The sequence below is a fragment of the Macaca thibetana genome, chromosome 11 (assembly GCF_024542745.1).
Source record: "Macaca thibetana thibetana isolate TM-01 chromosome 11, ASM2454274v1, whole genome shotgun sequence".
In the NCBI taxonomy this organism is placed as follows: Eukaryota; Metazoa; Chordata; class Mammalia; order Primates; family Cercopithecidae; genus Macaca; species Macaca thibetana.
In genome coordinates, this window is record NC_065588.1 from 91640939 (window position 1) to 91662586 (window position 21648).

At 37.3% G+C, this 21648-nt stretch overlaps 2 protein-coding genes and 1 non-coding gene across 17 annotated transcripts in view; all 3 read left to right on the plus strand.

Annotated features, from left to right (window-relative positions):
- Positions 1–12270, plus strand: part of VEZT (vezatin, adherens junctions transmembrane protein) — a 77998-nt gene extending 65728 nt beyond the window's left edge. For 10 of the 15 annotated variants that reach the window (XM_050747141.1, XM_050747142.1, XM_050747143.1 and 7 more), the window contains 3 exons: positions 5427–5527; positions 7181–7388; positions 11258–12270. In XM_050747141.1, the coding sequence (XP_050603098.1) occupies positions 5427–5527; positions 7181–7388; positions 11258–11766 (818 nt within the window). In that variant the 3' untranslated portion in view covers positions 11767–12270. The other 5 variants (XM_050747149.1, XM_050747146.1, XM_050747147.1 and 2 more) reach the window with 1 other exon arrangement.
- Positions 1–21648, plus strand: part of METAP2 (methionyl aminopeptidase 2) — an 817888-nt gene that overhangs the window by 592258 nt on the left and 203982 nt on the right. The gene's annotated exons all lie outside the window — the stretch shown is intronic.
- LOC126931836 (U6 spliceosomal RNA) lies at positions 1523–1630 on the plus strand. The gene has a single exon (XR_007717950.1). It is a non-coding gene; the product is annotated as a U6 spliceosomal RNA (small nuclear RNA).

The window sequence follows — 21648 nt, forward strand, 5'->3', positions numbered from 1 at the left end:
AAAAAAAGGCGGGGCATGATGGCTCACGCCTGTAATCCCAGCACTTTGGGAGGCCGAGGCAGGTGGATCATGAGGTCAGGAGATCGAGACCATCCTGGCTAACACAGTGAAACCCTGTGTCTACTAAAAATACAAAAAATTAGCCGGGCATGGTGGCGGGCACCTGTAGTCCCAGCTACTCGGGAGGCTGAGGCAGGAGAATGGCGTGCACCCAGGAGGCGGAGTTGCAGTGAGCCAAGATCGCACCACTGCACTCCAGCCTGGGCGACAGAGTGAGACTCCGTCTCAAAAAAAAAAAAAAGAAAGATGCATCCCATTCACCCCTCCTTTAGCACACTCTGAGATGTTGAATCTTAGTCTAACACTTACCTGTTATTGTTAACCATTACTGTGAAAACTTTCTTCACCTCATTGGGTAGATAATTAAGCCATTTTCTAATTATTTTCTGTATGTGTGGCTTTTGTTCATAGATAATAATGATATGGATTAAGACACAAATAGTTCGCAAACTTTTCTCACTAAAAAATTCACAGTGGCCATGACTACACAGGTTTAAATTTTTAAAATGTTCATTTGAATATTTTAAGAAGCAGGTACTTTAGCCATATCTTTTTTTAAAAAGGTCTTATTTTGAAATCATTTCAAACGTACAGAAAAGTTGCAATAGTTGAAAGTCTCCTTCATCAATATTCCCTAGTTGTTGACATTCTGCCATAATTGCCTTATCTTTCTATGTATCTGTATATGTGTGTCATTCTTTTGATGGTGGTGTTACTCTGAACCATTTGAGAGTAAGTTGTAGACTTGAAACCCCATTACCTCTAAAATATTTTTGTAAAGCAGGAACATTCTTCTATGTACCCACAGTATACCATCAAAATCAGAAAATGAACACCAACCATTTTATCCATAGAACTCATTCAGATTTCCCTGATTGTCCCAATATTTTTTATATGTCTAGACCTAGATTGTGTATGGTGTTCAGTTGTCATGCTCTTTATTCTCCTTTTCCTTAAAGTCTTTCATGATAATTATTTTGTAAAGAAATACTCTGAGGTTTTATAAATATGGTTTCTTCATCAAAATTTTAACCACTATGAATGCATATACCATATGACCCAGTAGTATCATTCCTACATATTTAACCAAGAAATGTAAAAACTTAGTGTTCATACAAAAACCTATACATGAATATTTTGTTCATAAACTAAAAACTAGAAGCAGCTAGGCTTTGGGATGTGACTAAGCTGTTACATCCATCCATGCAGTGAAATACTACTCAGCAACAAAAAAAAGTGAACTACCAATGCATACAATACGATAAATGAATCTCTGATACATTATGCCAAGTGAAAGACGTCACATTCAAACCACTACATACAATGTTATTCCACTTATGAGGCACTCTTAGTTGGCGAAGGAACAGAAAACAGATCAGTAGTTGCAAGGAACTGGAGATGGAGGGAGGAATGGCTTGTAAAACCTTTTAATGGAGAATGGCATTTAGAAACCAAGATTAGGGTACTTGGCTTTGGCAGCACATGTATTAAAATTAGAATGATACAGAGAAAATTAGCATGTCCTTTGTGTAAGGACGATGTACAAATTCATGAATCATTCCATATTTTTTTTTTTTTTTTTTTTTTTTTTTTTGAGACGGAGTCTCGCTCTGTAGCCCAGGCTGGAGTGCAGTGGCTGGATCTCAGCTCACTGCAAGCTCCGCCTCCCGGGTTCACGCCATTCTCCTGCCTCAGCCTCCCGAGTAGCTGGGACTACAGGCGCTGCCACCTCGCCCGGCTATTTATTGTATTTCTTAGTAGAGACGGGGTTTCACCGTGTTAGCCAGGATGGTCTCGATCTCCTGACCTCATGATCCGCCCATCTCGGCCTCCCAAAGTGCTGGGATTACAGGCTTGAGCCACCGCGCCCGGCCTCATTCCATATTTTATATAGAATTTACATAAAGATGTATGTACACACTCATGCGTATATACACATATATATCTACATATATATTGTGGTAAGCGCAGGAAATCATTAAGAATAGGTTATAACTTTGGCATTACTCGAGGATTGCCATAGAAAAGAATTTCCAGTTAATAACAGTTTCCCATTGTTAAAAATATCACAGGCTAGGTGCAGTGGCTCATGCCTATAATCTCAGCACTTTGGGAGGCCAAGGAGGGAGGATCACTTGAACCCAGTAGTTTGAGACCAGCCTGGGCAACATGGCAAAACCCCATCTCTACAAAAAAAAAAGTTACTCGGGAGGCTTAGGTGGAATGATTCATTGAGCCCAGGAGGTCGAGGCTGCAGTGAGCGATGATTGCACAACTGAGCTCCACCTTTGGTGATACAGTGAGACCCTGTCTCAAAAATATATGTGTATGCACATGTGTATGTATGTGTGTCACATCATTTTAAAACACTTCACATTTATTACCTCTAGGGCCTTGTTACTCAGAGTGATCCCCAGACTAGCATATAAGCATCACATGAGAGCTTGTTACAAATGCACCCCTGACTTTAAATCTGCCTGTATTTTAATAAGATCTGGTAATTTGTATCCACATTAAAGTCTGAGAAATTTGAGAAGTATTGCTCTGAGATAAGGGTCTGCAACTTTCTTCTCTAAAGATTTTCTGCCTTGCAGGTCATATGGTGTGTCTGTTACAGCTACTTTACTCTGCTGTTGTAGTGTGAAAGCACCCATAGACTATACTTAAATGAGTGTGGCTGTGTTCTAGGAAAAATTTATTTACAAGAACAGGCAGTGGGACAGATTTGGCAAGCCCCTGCTTTCAGACAGTAGAATTGAGGGATAAGGTCATCAGGGAGCTTTTTTCACTTTATAACCTTCTGTGCTGTTTGTAAAAGCTATTACTGCAAGCATGTAATTAAAAATCTGGTGGGTTTTTTAAAATTTTTTAGGCTTTTTGTGTGTGTTTGTTTTTTGAGAAAGAGTCTCACTGTGTCGTGCAGGCTGGATTGTGGAGTGCATTGGCGCAATTTCAGCTCACTGCAAGCTCTACCTCCCAGGTTCAAATGATCATGTTGCCTCAGCCTCTCAAATAGCTGGAATTACAGCCGTGTACCACCATGCCCAGCTAGTTTTTGTGTTTTTTGGTAGAGATGGGTTTTCGCCATGTTGGCCAGGCTGGGCTCCAACTCCTAACCTCAAGTGATCAGCCCGTATCGGCCTCCCAAAGTGCTGGGATTACAGGCTTGAGGAGCCACCACACCCGTCTTCTTGCTAGATTTTTGTTAAATGAATTGCATGCTGGAGCTAGCTCTCCAAAGGTTGTTAAATATTCAGAAATTTGTGAGTCAGTTTAACATCATTGGTAGCTTAGAATTGGTCACAGTGGGTGCATTTACACCATGGGAACTGGAAATCAGGAAGTGCTGCAAATTGGGTGTTTTGTTTTGTTTGAGAGCTGGATTACCAGCACACTGTTTAATGTACTTGTTTATTGCTATTAATAGTCTTACGGATTTTTTTTTTTCTTTTCATTCAAAGAGCTCAATCTGTGGTGTCAGCATTGACATAATGAAATCTGTGTTCTGCTAATTAGGCAATAATAGCAGTTTTTGAGCATGTAATCTGTAGCAGGCATTGTTTTAAGCACTTTTCATGTATTTTTTAATCTTACAAGATAATACTATTATTTTCACCACTGTTCTACAGATAACTGTAATTATTTATTTATTTATTTATTTTGAGGGGACAGAGTCTCGTTCTGTCGCCCAGGCTGGAGTGCAGTGGCATGATCTTGCCTCATTGCAACCTCCGCCTCCCAGATTCAAGCAATTCTCCTGCCTCAGCCTCCCGAATACCTGGGACTACAGGCGCACGCCACCATACCCAGCTAATTTTTGTATTTTTATTAAAGACGGGGTTTCACCATATTAGCCAGGCTGGTCTCGAACTCCTGACCTCATGATCCACCCACCTTGGCCTCCCAAAGTGCTGGGATTACAGGCGTGAGCCACTGCATCTGGCCTTTTCTTTTTTTCTTTTTTTTTTTTTTGAGACGAGTTGCCCAGGCTGGAGTGTAATGGCATAGTCTCAGCTCACTGCAACCTCTGCCTCCTGGGTTCAAGCAATTCTCCTGCCTCAGCCTCCTGAGTAGCTGGGATTACAGGTACATACCACCATGCCCGGCTTATTTTTCTATTTTTAGTAGAGACGGGATTTCACCATGTTGGTCAGGCTGGTCTTGAACTCCTGACCTCGTGATCTTCCTGCCTTGGCCTCACAAAGTACTAGGATTACATGCGTGAGCCACTGTGCCTGGCCAGTTAACTGTAATTTAAACTAGAAAGCAGCAAGAGCTGGGATTTAACCCAGGTGTGACTAACTCTATAGCTCTTAGCCACTATGCTATTCTGTCTCTCATTAGTGCTTCCTATTAATTTATTAATCATTCTGCCATCTTTCCTACAAACTAACCAGTTATTTTTTTGTAACATTTCCAAAATACTTCTTTTTTAAAACCATTTAACTATTGTTACTTTTGAAAAGTAAAAATCAAGAAGTTTAAGCTATACTTCTTTTTTTATAAGTAGAAAGGCAATGATGAATGGTAGCCAGCCGGATATGAGACTAAGTAACCCTGTCAGTAAATACCAAACACAAATTTTAAGAATTAATCAAAGTTAAACTCACTTGGGTGTTCTTGTAAAGATATTTACTTGTGAACTCATTTCCAATTCCAACTTCTGAGAGTTAAAATAGCCTCAGGGTAAGATTGAAGTTTGTATTTTGTGAAGAAGAGTGATGGTCTGTCTTAAGACTGTTCCTATGCTGTGAATGATAATATTTTGTTCAACAAGTATTTATAGAGTACCTGGTGTGTACCAGATACTGTGGTGAGGTGAAGAGAGAAGGGCAGGTCCTCTTCTCTCAGAGTTTAAAGACTTAAAGTTAAGTTGTAAATCTACTAATTTATTGTTTTTCATTTTAATATCTTTATTTTTTTATAAATAAAAAATTATTAGAATAAGTTGGACTATGAAATTGACAAAGTATTAGTACCAAGGATTTTTTGGCGGGGAGACAGGATCTAGCTCTGTTGCCCAGGCTGGAGTGCAGTGGCGTGATCACTGCTCACTGTAGCCTTGATCTCCCCAGCTCAAGCGATCCTCCCACCTCAGCCTCCCAAGTAGCTGGGACTACAGGTGTGCACCACCATGCCCAGCTGATTTCTTTTTTAGTTTTTGTAGCTACAGGGTCTTACTTTGTTTCCAGGCTGGTCTTGAACTCCTGGGCTCAAGCTATCCTTCCACCTCAGCCTCCCAAAGTGCTGGGATTACAGGCATGAGCAACCACACCTGGCCCCAAGGATATTTTTAATTGGATGTTCACTCGTTTCTGTGTGGTCTGTTTCTTATCTTTATTCTCACCTACTCCCATTTTTTAAAGGCAAGCCTGAAATAGCATGTGAAAACCCACATTGTACAGTAGTACCTTTGAAGCAGCCTACTCTACACATTGCAGACAAAGATCCAATCCCAGAGGAGCAGGTAAGGGTGAAAACTATACTGTTCTTTCCCTTGTTGGATTTATGTTTCTAATGAGCTTCAAAATTACAGCATAATTTATTGAATTTATATCAAATCATTAATTCTTAGTGCTTAACTCTGAATTCATTGAATCCGCCAGCAGACTTTTTTTTGGTTGTTATTTATAGCTAATTGTCCATATCTGAGTGGCTTTCAAAAGTGATTGAACACATTGAAAATTAGTACAGAGCTACCTTTTGGGATGCTGGAAATGGTTTTATCTTGATCTGAGTAGCAGTTACTGGTATGTGTGCATATGTAAAAATCCTGTGCACTTGACTGCATGTACTGATATACCTTACTTTTAAAAACAAATTTTTGATAATCGCATTGGATATTGACAAAGATTACTTTTGTTCATTCTAAGAAAAACCTCTTTTCCTTAGGTCATATTATCTACTCATTATTTTTTTTTTATGTATATTGAATAACAAGTTACTATTCAGTATTCTTAATTGCAAATGGAAACCAACCCTAGTTAGTTTAACAGACACTTTATTTAAACTTTTAGGTAGCTTACAGAATATTTCAGAGAGCCAGATAAGCAGGCTTGAATGAGGCTAGGGTAAACAGCCGAATCACTCAAAAGAACTGTTGCAATGGCGATATCATTGCTAAGTTAATGAGTGGAGATATTGCCTCTTGCTCCATCAATGCTGAATAGTAAAAATTACCTCCAAAAGTGCTACCTCAAGAAACATATCTGCAACATCCTGGTGCCTGCGTCTTTTTTATTTTTTTTCGAGACCGAGTCTCACTCTTTGACCCAGGCTGGAGTGCAGTGGCATCATCTCGACTCACTGCAATCTCTGCTGCCGGGGTTCAAGCGACTCTCCTGCCTCAGCCTCCTGAGTAGCTGGGATTACAGGCGCCTGCCACCGCGCTTGGCTAATTTTTGTAGTTTTTAGTAGAGACAGGGTGTCACCATCTTGGCCAGGCTGGTCTTGAACTCCTGACCTCGTGATCCACCCACCTCGGCCTCCCAAAGTGCTGGGATTACAGGCATGAGCCACCGCGCCCAGCTGGTGCCTGCTTCTTTTATCACAGACTTCTAAATCTGATCTGATGCTGGTACGTCTGATTAGAGGATCCCAGGTCATTTACCTGAGCCTATACTGTAAGGATACTGCTTGGGTAAGCAAGCATCCTGCCCTCTGTCTTAGAGATAGGGAGGACCATAAGGTGGGGTGTTCCCTAATCCTAGGAAGAGTGTTCAAACTTCCTGGGAAATCCAAAAGAACCACAAGAAAACAAACATGCCTGACCACCTCCCTAAACTGCCAGCCCTTCTAATTTTGATTGGTTTTGATATAGCTAATGGCTGTAACACTAAGTGGATGGTATGTTCTCAGAGTAGAAAAATAACCACTGAAGTTGTTAAACTTTTTTATCCACAGTGCTTTCTAGTATCAACTGTTAGGTTTTTTTTTTGAAGATTTCAATTTATCCATAGGTATATATTTACTTTTTTCTTTTCTTAGCTCTGCTTTAATGACCTGTGCCAAATGCAAGTCCTTTTTTTTAATCTCAGAGATAAGTAAGTGCAAGTAAATGAATGCTCACTAGAGAATTGTCTGCTTCAAGTAAAGTGCTTTTTCTTCTATTCATTTTCAGGAATTAGAAGCTTATGTAGATGATATAGATATTGATAGTGATTTCAGAAAGGATGATTTTTATTACTTGTCTCAAGAAGACAAAGAGAGACAGAAGCGTGAGCATGAAGAATCCAAGAGAGTGCTCCAAGAATTAAAGTCTGTGCTGGGATTTAAAGCTTCAGAGGCAGAAAGGCAGAAATGGAAGCAACTTCTATTTAGTGATCATGGTAAGCACTGACTTTAAAGTAACAGGTTATTTCAGTGTAGGAGACTCTCTCTTTCTTGAACCATTAATGTTTTAGCTGAAGAATTCTTGGGGTTTTATAAGGGTCCACCAGTATGCATAGTACTTTTTCTTCTAGATGCTAAATCAATCTGATTAATAAAAGAGTAGGAATGTAACCATATTGGAGATACCAAGTCACACTTTTATATCGGTTATTTAATTTTTTAGTAAATTTGTTTTAGAATGGACAGTGAGTTGAGTAATTTGGGATATTTTAAATGTTATTTTCAAATTTAGTGAATTTGAGATTCTCAACTTTGTTCTCAATATGTTAAAATATTTTAAAATACCTCAGTGAAGCACAAAACTAATAACTGTGTTCACATTGAAAAAAGTGGCCCAGGCGTGGCAGCACATGCCTGTAATATTAGCACTTTGGAAAGCTGAGGCGGGTGGATCATTTGAGGTCAGGAGTTCAAGACCAGCCTGGCCAACATGGCGAAACCCCGTCTCTACTAAAAATACAAAAATTAACCAGGCATGGTGGCACGTGCCTATAGTCCCAGCTATTTGAGAGGCTGAGGCAGGAGAATCACTTGAACCCGGGAGGTGGAGGTTTCAGTGAGCCGAGATCATGCCACTGCACTCCAGCCTGGGCAACAGAGGGAGACTCCATCTCAAAAGAAAAGAAAAGAAAAAAATAATTAAAACCTAGACCAGTGAGCCACATCATTAGCATTATTTAAGTGGTTTGAGCACTTTAGTAGATGGGAGGGGAGGGGGGTGCCTGTGGGCACACTCCCCATACTCTGATTTCAGCAGAATGGGATAGCTGGTGATGCAAAAGACTTAAATTCCTTTCTGTTTCTCACCATTCTTTTCTTAAGTCAAAATTCATGGGAGACAGGGGAAGGAATCAGGGGAAGCTTAATACTTGACAATATCAGCCTAGCTAATTCTTAGTTGAATTAATGCCTATGGATTTCTAAGTAGGTAGAGTACGACTTCCCTTCTATTTTAGAGTATCTGTGTGGACCCTCAAAATCAACTGCCTTCCTTTTCCCTCCTCACTAGAAGTATATAGATTACCTATACTTCTGGAAAGTTCCTCCAGTTCTCTTTTTTTTTCTTCTCTCAGGAGCCCTATGTTCTCCCCTGTCCAGATCTACGTTTCTAAGTTTTATCATTCCTCTTTTTTCCTATTGGCTCCGTTTATAGCCCAGGTCCTCTTTAGATTATCCTCGTACATTAAAATAGCCTCTTAGCTAACTTCCATTTTCAGTATCTTTTTCTTCTAAGCTATCTTGCAAACTCTTTCCAGATTTTTCTCCAACACTGCATTGATGATGGCTCTCTATCTTAAAACCTATAGTGATTTCTCCCTTATTGTATTGAATCTGAACTCTTCTTCCTATTTTCAAGTCTCTTCATCATAAGAATTCACCCATCCAATTATATTTTCTACTGTTTTTACTATAGGTGTCTTCTTATGTTTATCAAATTAAACTATAGTTCACAAATTTGTTATTTTTATTCATGAAAAAATTTCATGCTGGCCAAGCGCGGTGGCTCACGCCTCTAATTCCAACACTTTGGGAGGCCAAGGTAGGTGGATCACTTGATGTCAGGAGTTAGAGACCAGCCTGGCCAACATGGAGAAACCCCATCTCTACCAAAAATACAAAAATTAGCCAGGCGTAATAGCACACACCTGTAATCCCAGCTACTCTGGAGGCTGAGGCAGGAGAAGCACCTGAACCTGGGAGGTGGAGGTTGCAGTGAGCCGAGATCGCTCCACTGCACTCCAGCCTGGGCGACAGAGTGAGACTCTCTCAAAAAAAAAAAAAAAAATTCACGCTTACCCCTTTGCCAAAAATTCTGCCTTCTCCACCAAGCTGTCCTCTCTACTAGTCTCTCCTTCTCCATGAATTCTTCTCTGAGTGCTCCAGCTCTACCACCTCTCCTAACACTACAGACCCTTGTACTAGAGGGACATTGTGATGAAAGATAAAGGAAGTCTTGAGCCCCAAAGCATATAGCAGAGAAGGGAAATGATTAACAGATTGATTTCCTGCAATCTGTTCATTCATATACTGAGCCTACATACATCAGAGATTAATTTTAGGCACTATTGTTTTCTATATGTTCAAGGTTTTGTTTTGTTTTGTGTGTCTCTGTAACAAAATTACAGTCTTCTTAAATAGGGGCCTTATTATCCCACAGCATTCATTCAGCAAATTACTCATTCAACAAGTAGTTATTGAGTACTTGTTATACATTAGAGTCTCTGCTGTATCCCTAGCACATGGATCAAGAAACAAAATGTAAAGCCTCCTACCTGCCTTGAGGCTTAAATTCTAACACACTGGTCAATTGATCCTCTCATTACACAGATTATATCCCCCCCATTTAATTAGTAATAATTGTGAATATCAACCAACTTCTAATATATGTTGCTTCCTTTAAGAGCTAACAGATTTATAAACTAAGAATGTACATAGACTGAAAATAGCATTGTATATAAACTTGTATCCTTTTTTATTGTTTAGTGTTTTCTTCATATAGCTTTAAAGTTATGCTATTGACATTATGGGAAAAGATTTTATCAATGAGAGAAATGTATCTCTTTTTCAGGTATGTGCTTTTGATATAGTTTACATTGGAAAGGGTCATAATGCTGTTTTTTAGTTTGTGAAAATAAGTAAAAAGCTGCTGATACCATAGAATGCTTTTCCCATGAAAAATTTCAGTACATCTTCCAGAGCTGTTTTCATCTCTGCCTACAGGGGTAAAGTCCGCATGGAATTAGAGGGGGAAAGTCTGCACTGGAACCTGCTGTGGCCATTTTTTTTCTGTTGTTGCTGCTTCTCTAGTGGAGTTACTGCAGCTTAGGGATGGTTCCTGGAAGTGGACACGTTTTACAAAAACGTTTTTTAAATACACGCCAGCTCTTCGAGAAGCACTTTTTTCCTTCCGTCATGCTTCATACTATATTGTATTGTACTAACCCCTCATGCTGGGATGAGCGACTGCCTAGCAAGCAACCCACTGCCTACTAACATCAAGAGGGGCTAAATAAAACTGCATTTTCCTTGCAAGGACAACTTCTACCGTATGAATATATGTTATATTTATGTATTATATTTTGTACAATAGTTGATCTTGAATGAAGACTTTATTTCATTTGTATTTTTCGTGGTACTACAAAATGTGTAGAAGTTATGGCTTTACTTTCATTAGGGTCTTGTGAGGTGGTTGGCAAGTAAGTTAAATTGTGTGTTGCATTTTTTCCATGCTGTTTTAACTTGTAAATATACATGTATACATGTTGAAGATATTATTATTATCTAGATTACTTTAAGCCTTTTATCTGACGTATTATCAGTGAAAACCATGCTGCTCATTCCCTAATACAGTGGTTCTCAAACTTTAGTGTATATCAGAATCAAGATGAGGGCTTGTAAAATACAGCTGGTCCCTACTCCCAGAGTTTCCATTTCAGGAGGTCTGGGATCAGGCCCAAGAATTTGCATTTTTAACAAATTCCTAGGTGATAAATGATAATGTTGGTTCAGGGAACACACTTTCAGAACCACTGCTTTAACATTTTAAATAAGATAATATGTGAGGTGTCTTAAAAACCTTCATCAAATCCCCATCTCATTTCATTTCTTAGGCATTTTCTCTCTTACAAAGTTTCCTGGATTTATAAATTTTCATTGATTTTACTAGAAAGTTTTATTTAGCTTTTATTTATTTATTGTTCTTTTTAAGAAAAAACTTAAACTGAGAGTTTGAATTAAAAGTTTAAATCATTGCTAGGTCCTTAGTTATTTTTTTTTCTTTTTTCTTTTTTTTTTTTATTTGAAGCCGTGTTGAAATCCTTGTCTCCTGTAGACCCAGTGGAACCCATAAGTAATTCAGAACCATCAGTGAATTCAGATATGGGAAAAGTCAGTAAAAATGATACTGAAGAGGAAAGTAGTAAATCCACCACATCAGACAATGAAATAAGTAGGACTGAGTATTTATGTGAAAACTCTCTAGAAGGTAAAAATACAGATAATTCTTCAAATGAAGTCTTCCCCCAAGAAGCAGAAGAAAGAATGTGTTACCAGTGTGAGAGTGAAGATGAACTGCAAGCAGATGGAAGTGGTCTGACCACTGCCCCTCCAACTCCCAGGGACTCATTACAGCCCTCCATTAAGCAGAGGCTGGCACGGCTACAGCTGTCACCGGATTTTACCTTCACTGCTGGCCTTGCTGCAGAAGTGGCTGCTAGATCTCTCTCCTTTACCACCATGCAGGAACAGACTTTTGGTGATGAGGAGGAAGAACAAATAATAGAAGAAAATAAAAATGAGATAGAAGAAAAGTAAGAACCAAGATTCATATGAAGTGATTTTAGATTGTTCCTTTTACAAAAGTGTTTAGCTTCAAGACTGGAAAGGGAATATGAGTGTAAGTTTACTATATATAAAGCTAAGATGTGGATTTACAGGAAGAACCCTGGTTTGAATAACTGATCTGAAAGTAGTAGTTACCTGTAAATGGCAGATCTTTTAGGAAAATAAGAGAAAGGTAAGGGCTCTTTTGAATAAACTGCTGTTTTATTTGTGGCACAACTGATCAATCTTGGAAATTCTTTAAGTATTTTTAATAAGAAATGAATTATCATTTCTTGCCAGAATTTGCTACCATAAGGTGATTGGGAAAATTCTGTTGCAAGAACATTAACATTTAGTATGACTCCTTTTTACTGTATTCTTGCAGTTAATAACTGCAGCTATTATGTTAATAACAAGTTGTTTGTATTTTATTTTTGTTTATACCAGTCTTAAAACAAAGATCCAGGTTCTGAATAAAAAAATTAATTGATACAATTGATGTGTGCTGGGGTTTGGAACTAAAAGTAGTTTCAACAGTGCATGGGTTATGACATTTCTTATGTTTCCTTGTTCGTGTGTATATTTAGTAGTTAATTTTAAGGTGTCCTAGTGATCTTTAAAAGAAAAACATTGTACGGTTTTTTAGAATTACACTTTCACCTTTCTTTCTGCAATTGAAAGTGATGATGTCCAAGTGGGATTCTTGTACTCCAAGGCCCTACCCCCAATTTAGCAAGCAGAAAAATGTTCCTTGTATCACTTTTCCTTGGATAATTGGGTACCATTAACACAAACAGGTCACAATGCTGCTGTTTTCTAGCCCTGTCCACCTTAATGAGATTCAGGAAACATCCTGTCAGCCTGCTGGAAAGCATCCTTGCCTCCTTAGTATTTCATTTACAAACTACCTCTTAACAGAGACTGCTTTTCAAATTGGCCAATCTCATCTGTCTTGTGTTGTGATTGCATTTTCAAAGAGTAATTATTTTCAGCGTATATAGTTTTGAGACCTGTAGCTCCTATGCAGTACATAGTTCTATAGACATTATTTGGGGGAAATGTAGGAATAACTCAATTTATGTTGCTGTCCTAGAAAGGAAATTGCATGATGAATCTAGATTGTCTTTAGAGTAAAGAAACACATTCAAATTCCTGTAACTTATCACTTTTAGTGAGTAAATTTACTTATACCGAAGGGGATTTTTTTCTTTCAGAAATCTAAGGAAATTTACTTTTTAACCTGAGAAAAAACTTGATTCTGCTTTATATAAATAGTAGAGATTATTGTACTATAAGTGATTTTGCCTTTTTGCCAAAATCCTGGAACTTATCTATAATTAACCTCTTAGGAGCAATACCTTAGGTTGGGCCTTGCTTTACTACTTAGAAATAGCTAAATTTCAATTTTAAAAATCTTTATGTGTTATAACTGTTAAATTCTTCAATAATACTTAGGGTTTACTTTCTTATTTAAATCGCTTATTTAGTTTACTGATTTCTTTTTCTTTGGATTTAGAAGAGGCAATTATGGAAAAATTTGGTAATCTCTCTCTTAACCTATAACCTTACACAGGGAAGAATTAGAGTTTAATAATTTTTAATTATTTTATTGTATGTTATTTTTATTACACAATTGTAATAGCTATGCAGTTGAAATAGCTATGCAATTCACACTTAATTAGAAAATAAAGCTACAAAGTTTGGGGGAAATATCTTCATAATATTGTATCAGTTTTATTCAGTGCTCTCTAAGGTGATACCTTTTTAATTTTGAAAGACTAAATAATTTTAATCAAGAATTTCCAGTCTTTCAGTCTGATCTGTTTCATTCACTACTTGTTACATAATCCAGTGAAAACTCTACTTATTGAAATTATGGCATAAAGATCTTGCAGCTTTATTTGAATATTTATTCTTTTGTATAGTTTTCATCTTTTAAAATATTTAAAATATTTTCTAGATAAAGTATTATCTTCTCTGCACAAATTCCTGGAGTAATTTTCTCTCATAATATTTGAAGTCAGTGTTTCTCGGTTGTATTAGTGGGGTAACTACATCAAAATAAATAAAGTCTTATTTTTAAAATGCAAATTTTAGACCATACTCCCAGTGATTCTTAGTTGGTCATTTTGGAATGAGCCGTAGATAATGTGTATGTCCAATAAAATCTAGGAACCTCTGTCTAGGACTTTGCTCTTCTTGCCATGAATACCTTAGGAAGTATTTAAAAACAGACCAATGCAATATAAGTAGGTTTTCTTGTTTGTTACTTTTCTAAGAATATTTTACTTCCCTTAGCAGGCTTTTGACTAGCTTTCAAAGCTGCCACCCTGACCGGGCGTGGTGGCTCACGCCTGTATTCCCAGCACTTTGGGAGGCCGAGGCGGGCAGATTTCCTGAGCTCAGGAGTTCAAAACCAGCCTGGGCAACATAGTGAAACCCCATCTCTACTAAAAATACAAAAAATTAGCCGGGCGTGGTGGCAGACACCTATAATCCCAGCTACTCGGGAGGCTGAGGCAGGAGAATGGCATGAACCTGGGAGGCAGAGCTTTCAGTGAGCCGAGATCATGTCACTGCACTCCAGCCTGGACGACAGAGCGAGACTCCGTCTCAAAAAAAAAAAAGCTGCTACCTATATACAGAAGAAACCCTCTGGGGAAAAAAATAAAACATTGCAGGGAAAACTTACAATTGTGCTTTTTAAGTTTTACAGTATGATTTTTAACAGTATGATTCTTATCAGGAGTATCTTCCTGACAGTTTTTAATACAGATGTTTCTGTAGTTTGTTTTACCAGGACAAACCTAGTACTTAATGGAAGAATGCGTGTGAGAGTCTATTTAGGTCACTCTTGAAGACAGAATTTTTACCCTTTGTCTACCTCCAGGTAGGAAAGTTCATTTAAAACTCAGTTTTCTTAAAATAATAGCAATATTCTGATTTACATAAGAAAAGTTATAAAGCTTTTAGTGTTAAAGCATTAAAAAAATCAAGTCCTGATACATTCCACAAAATTGTAAGTCAGTGGAGTGTGACCTTACAGATCATTTCACTCTGGTGACTAACTCTTCACTTCCCATCAATAATGTAAAATATGAAACTTTTTTGACAAATTATGAGAAATCATATGGGAGTAAAAGTTCAACTGATTTGGTTTAATCATAGTATATTGTTCCTATACCCAAACCAAAGAAACAGGTTAAATACTATAAGAGTGTGTTATAGCTCGGCTAAATCATTGTTTGAACTAAAGTAGATATTATACTAAGAATGATAACCACACAAGGCCTAAAGATTGATTTATTTTTCCAATTCTACTTACAAGAAAATAGCTATGCAGTTCACATTTAATTAGAAAATAAAGCTACAAATATTTTAGAAGAGAAAATATAGAAAAAAATTCAGTAACAATTCATTGATCTGTCATCATAGACAGGTGATTAATTTGCCTAAGTTAACTTCTCAGCTAACTAAAATCCATTTTAATAATTTAATAACTAAATGCACTACTTCTCTACTTTGTCTAGAGTATATAGAATATAATTTAACTTTTTCTGTCATCTTTAGGAATATCAGTTTCTATCATGGGGTGATAAACAGAAACTCATCCTCAGGGGCTACTGAGATATATGTCAGGTACCCCTTTACAACATGACCTCACATTGGTGTGCTTTTTTGAGTTATGTCTGTTTTTCACAGTTTCTCTATCTTCCCTTATAATCAGCTGTCACTTTTGCCGCTGTCTTGTGTGCCTGCCTCCTGCAATAGGCCCCTAATTTGCTGCTTCTAATCTGCTGTGGACTGAGAGACCAGATTGCCAAGCTTGCTAGAATTGTGTCTAAAATAAGAGTAAGTAGACTGAAAGAGAGCTAAGGGGCTTTTCTGTCAGTAAAATGCATGGACTTTGTGATACCTGTTTGACTGCTTAGCATTCTTTTGTTTGCCTCTTAGTTCTTTACTAAAAACTTGCCAAAACAAATACTTGGCTGAATATATGATTGCCATATATTTGAAGTTCTAATTCAGTTTTTATATAATGATGTTTCTAGGACTTCCATTAATGAATTCAACTATAAGAGAAATTTGACTATCATTTTTGAATAAATAATTGTGTATATTTCAGAAAAATGTTAAATATATAGTTCTCATTCATTGTTCTTAGTACAGTACACAGATTTAAAACTTATGGCACTATAAATGTAACTTCAACTCCGTTCATCAAGATTTATGTTCTAGAACTATTGGTATGAGACTAAAGATGGCTAATTTGATAAGAACTGGCTAACTTGAATATTTGGGGAATGAGTCATTCTAGATGCCCCAGTTTCCTGCAGAGCTTGAACCTCTTTCAGCACTAAAATTTTTTGGAATAATCTCTGAAGGAAATCTTCATAAAATTGATATGCATTACTGTCTTCTTAAATAGTATATGAATGTATTTTAATTTGGTATCAAAATGATCATTAACATTATTTATTATAATCTGATAGACTAATCGAAATGGCTCCATTCTGCTGTGCTCGTTTTAGTTTTCATGTCTTTGTTTTTTAACAGTCGTTTTTCCATTTCTATTACTGCTTGCTTAAGTGTGCCTGTAGCAGTAGCCCTTCTCTACCTTCAAAATGTGCCTTCTGATCTGCTTTCATTTTGGAGACCAGATTACTAAGTTTATTAGACTTACCTGTAAAGTAAGAATAAATAAACCCAAAGTGAAGACTTGAGGAAGTGGATTATGCTTAAATGCATGGATTTTGTGACATCTGTTACTTTACTACCTGTTTCATTGCTATCATTAAAATAAGTGAAGTCACCAAATTAGATACCTGCTCTCAAAATAGAAAAGTTGTTATTGTACAAAAGAAACCATTTTGTTTACATACTTTACTTTCTCTAAAATTAGTTCTATACTGGAATTATTTGGCGCTGATTAAAACTGGTCCACTCAAGTTAGCATTTTCTATAGTATTTTCTATTTGAATTGGAGACTACATGCTGTTAAGAATTTCATCGGCTTTTTTTTTTTGTTCTTTTGAAACAGTCTCGCTCTGTCGCCCAGGCTGGATGGAGTGCAGTGGCGTGATCTCGGCTCACTGCAAGCTCCGCCTCCCGGGTTCACGCCCTTCTCCTGCCTCAGCCTCCCAAGTAGCTGGGACTACAGGTGCCTGCCACCACGCCCGGCTAATTATTTGTATTTTTAGTAGAGATAGGGTTTCACCATGTTAGCCAGGATGGTCTCGATTTCCTGACCTCGTGGTCCACCCACCTCAGCCTCCCAAAGTGCTGGGATTACAGGCCTGAGCCACCGTGCCCAGCTGGCTTTTTTTTTTTTTAAGAGAGAAATATATCTTCATTTCCAAGACATGAAAATAGATTTAAGCCCTGAAAAATAAGAAAACATTCACCATTAATGTCACAGAGACCTGAGAAGTAATAAAATTTATAGACTATAGGCAATTATACCACAAAGAATTTATTTTTTGATTATGCTAGTTTTAAAAACAGGGTCTTTATTTTTATTCAGCTATAGTAAGTGTATGTTAAAAGCTTACCAAAAGTTATCAGTGTTAGATCTAATGATATTGGCAGATATTTGAATGACTAAATTCCCACTGTTATTCTGTACTTGGCATGATTAAATTGTAATTTAATATTAAATAATTAAGCAGGATCACTTTTCCCTCTTGAATGAAAAATAAACAAAATTTGCATGTTATAATATTTGCAAGTAGAAGTCACATCTGTGTAGAAATGGATATCCTAGCATCAAACAACTTATTTTTAGCAACATGCTGATTGTGTGTTAGTAAGCATATATTGACTCTTGCTTTCATTACAAAGTAATTGTCAAATCAATCTGTTTATTTTATGACCATGCCTCAGTCAGCATTCAGTTATCTATGCTAATGGAAGGGATCTGTGGTATAATAATCATAAAAGATAAGTGGTCCAGGCTGGGCATGGTGGCTCGCGCCTGTAATCCCAGCACTTTGGTAGGCTGAGGCGGACGAATCACGAGGTCAGGAGTTCCAGACCAGCCTGACCAACATGGTGAAACCCTGTCTCTACTAAAGATGCAGATAGCTGGGTGTGGTGGTACCTGTCTGTAATTCCAGCTACTCAGGAGGCTGAGGCAGGAGAATCGCTTGAACCCGGGAGATGGAGGTTACAGTGAGCCAAGATTGCACCATTGCACTCCAGCCTGGGTGACAGAGTGAGACTTAATCTCAAAAAAAAAAAAAAAAAAAAAAAAAAAAAAAAGATAGGTGGTCCAAACCAGTTTCTTGAGTTGAGACTGCCATTATAGAAGAGAGAATCATGATGCCAAAGCCAGGTTAGTGATAGAAGAAGAAAATTTCTGAGTGTAGTTGTGAGAGAAAAATGATTCTATTCAGTGTAATTGCTGTAATTCATCCAAAAAGAAGATGAATTGATTCAAAGATTCACACATGTAAAAGTTTAGCATGAATAAGGAGGAATTGATTTTATAGATATTCTAAAATGTGTGATAAGCTGGGGCTTAGTGGCTCACACCTACAATCCTAACACTTTGGGAGGCTAAGACAGGAGGATCTCTTGAAGCCAGGAGTTCAAGACCAGCTTAGGCAAGAAACAGCAAGACTTCGTCTCTACAAAAACTTAAAAATTAGTTGGATGTACTGGCACATGCCTGTAGTCCCTGCTGCTCAGTAGGCTGAGGCAGGAAGATCACTTGAGCCCAGGAGGCCGCAGCTGCAGTGAGCCATGATTGCACCATTACACTCCAGCCTGGGCAATAGAGCGAGAGACCCTGTCTCAAAAATAAATAAATGAAAACAGGCTGGGCGTGGTGGCTCATGTGCCTGTAATCCCAGCAGTTTGGGAGGCCGAGGCGGGCAGATCACCTGAGGTCGGGAGTTCGAGACCCGCCTGACCAACATGGAGAAACCCCGTCTCTACTGAAAATACAAAATTAAGCTGGGCATGGTGGTTCATGCCTGTAATCCCAGCAACTCGGGAGGCTGAGGAGAATCGCTTGAACCTGAGAGTCGGAGGTTACAATGAGCCGAGGTCATGCCAATGCACTCCAGCCTGGGCAACAAGAGTGAAACTCGGTCTCAAAAAAAAAAAAAAAGAAAATGAAATGAAATGTGTGATAAATTAAAGTGCATATAGTATTTTTTTATGTTATACATTTTAATGTATTTTAGCTTATCAGCAATGAAATTAGTTTTATCTCTATGTATTGAACTTCATTTAGCAATGTATTATTGCAGTAGTACAGTATTTAAGCTGCATATTCTTTTGACTGCATTATCCTTTAAAATGGGTATATTCTATGAGATATGGTTATGGATATATATATTTCCTCTCCTATTTGTATCTTAAGATTTTCTTAAAGTAAGGGATAATTTTACTGTTTTAGGCTTTATGTTTTTTAGTTTTATATCATTTCCTAAAGGTTAGCTACCTACAAATGAATATTATTGAAGAATTTTTCTAAACCTAAAGCATGTCTTTTATAAGTTTACTGTTTTATAATATCCTAAACAAAGCATATCCTTTTCCCCTTCCTTAAGTAAATTCTTAAGGAAATTAACTTCATTTCTAAATTAGAGTATTTTCTGCACTTTTATTGCACCAATCTGTTACCTTCTGTTCATACCATGACTTAAATAATGCTTACTCAGGCACAGTACTAGCAGCTGACAACGTACAGAAGGCTCCAGAAATATCACTCCTATCCCTTAAAGGTTGGTGTATGGTTCTGGTACGGTCTTGGAGGTCCATATGAGTGAAAAGCCCAGAAGTCGACCTGAGCTGAAAGCACTCCCAAGGAGTTTGGTTTTGTTTGGGTTTGTTCTAGGTATGGTCCCAGGGATCCCAGATCAAACCAGGCCCCTGGGCCTATCCTAGAACCAACCTAAACTCGCGCATCATTCCTGGAACATCAAGAGTGTGAAGACTGAAGATTACCTGAGGCCTACCAGACATCCTGTATTCACCAAGATTCACATTTTTTGGTATGTGTGCCTACCTTTTAGCAAAAATTGGTTGGTTAATCCTTCTAAAATTAGAGGGATGACATTGGGTAACAAAGTCTTACCAGCCTATGGCATTATAGTAATTTCTCACAATAGAAATTCCATACAGTTATTATTAATTGCCAGTGAAGAGAGTTATTCCTGTTTATTATAAGTTCTATATTTTTAGCGGAAGCAACTTAGCCCTAAAAAACCCCAAAAATCAACTTCTCCCTCCAAATTAAACTCTCCCCCAAATTTAATGGTTTCTGTTTTCTTAAATGTTTTTCTACTTGACACTGTTATATCAGTCTCATGTAACTGAATAATTGTTCATAATTTCTGAAGGGCATTTAGTCTTTGCCATCTGTCTCCAGTGCCAAATGATTTTAAATTCTTGTTTCTGGAGACTAATGACTTTTTCCTTAATTTATTATCAAATTTGCCACATTTTAGAGCTCACTTTTAGAAGTTCTGCTATGGTTAATGAAAACAAGCTAGAATGATACAGTAGAAATGGGTTAATACCTCACATTTTACATTAGTATTTTGTAGAAGACTTTTAGTAAGTTTCTCTATTTTTATGCCTTGCCACTCTGGATTTTAAAAATATTCTGACCTAGTTGATCCATCACATGGTCTCGTATCAACTGTTGCATCGCTATAGTCACATACATGTTTTTCTGTTTAATTTAGAAGACAATATTTCTGAAAAAGTATGAAAGGACCCCAAATCCAAAAGTTATGGTGCACAATGAAAATGTATGTTTTTAATAATGCTTGCTTCTGCAGTAGGTATAGACCATGTTTGAAATAACCACAGACTAATCAGAAACTCCACATGTGAAAGGAACTTGAAATTGTGCTGTTCCTCCAAGCTTATAACACCAGCAAATTGGGTCAATAGGTTATTCTTTAAAATAGGACTGTGAGCCTGCAGAGGCTCACTCTGAAGAACTCAGCTGTGGAGTTAGTTCTGTACTATATCCATCACAACAGACATGCTTCATCCCATAGACTTCTTGACACAGCTTGAAATGAGTGAACCCGTCCTTGATTTATATACAATATATGTTCTCAGTATTTTGGGAGCCTTTCCACTTTTTTAAACATTGTTCTTTATGAACACTGAAAATAGGAATTTGTGAAGAGTTAAAAAGTTATAGTTGTTTACATAGTTTTTGAAGTCCGTATTCAATCCAGACACTTACTTGAGTGTTAAACTGTGATTTTTAAAAAATATCATTTGAGAATATTCCTTCAGAGGTATTTTCATTTTTAGTTTTTGATCAATTGTGTTTTATATATTAGGGTAGTACATTTCCTACCCTACCTGAAGACTTGAGATTATAGCCTTTTGGGGGATAGGCAAAGTACTCTCTTTTTTTGCATCTTTTAAATTGTGATTTTTAAAAACACATGTAAATTTTACCATCTTAACCATTTTTATGTGTATAGTTTAGTGAGATTAAGTTCAGTCACACTATTGTGAAACAGATCTCCAGAATTTTTTCATCTTGCAAATCTGAGACTCTATACCCATTAAACAACTCCCATTTTCCCCTTCCCCACAGCCTTGGCAACCATCTACTTTTGTCTATGAATTTCACTACTTTAGATACCTCATATAAATGGAATCATACAGTATTTGTCTTTTTGTAGCTGACATATTTCACTTAACATAATGTCCTCAAGGTTCATCCATATTGTAGAATGTGATAGGATTTCTTTCCATTTTAAGGCTGAATAATATTCCATTGTATGTATTTACCACATTTTTTTATCCATTGATCTGTTGGTGGACATTTGGGTTGCCTCCATCTCTTGGCTATTGTGAATAATGCTGCTATAAACATGACTGTGCAAATAT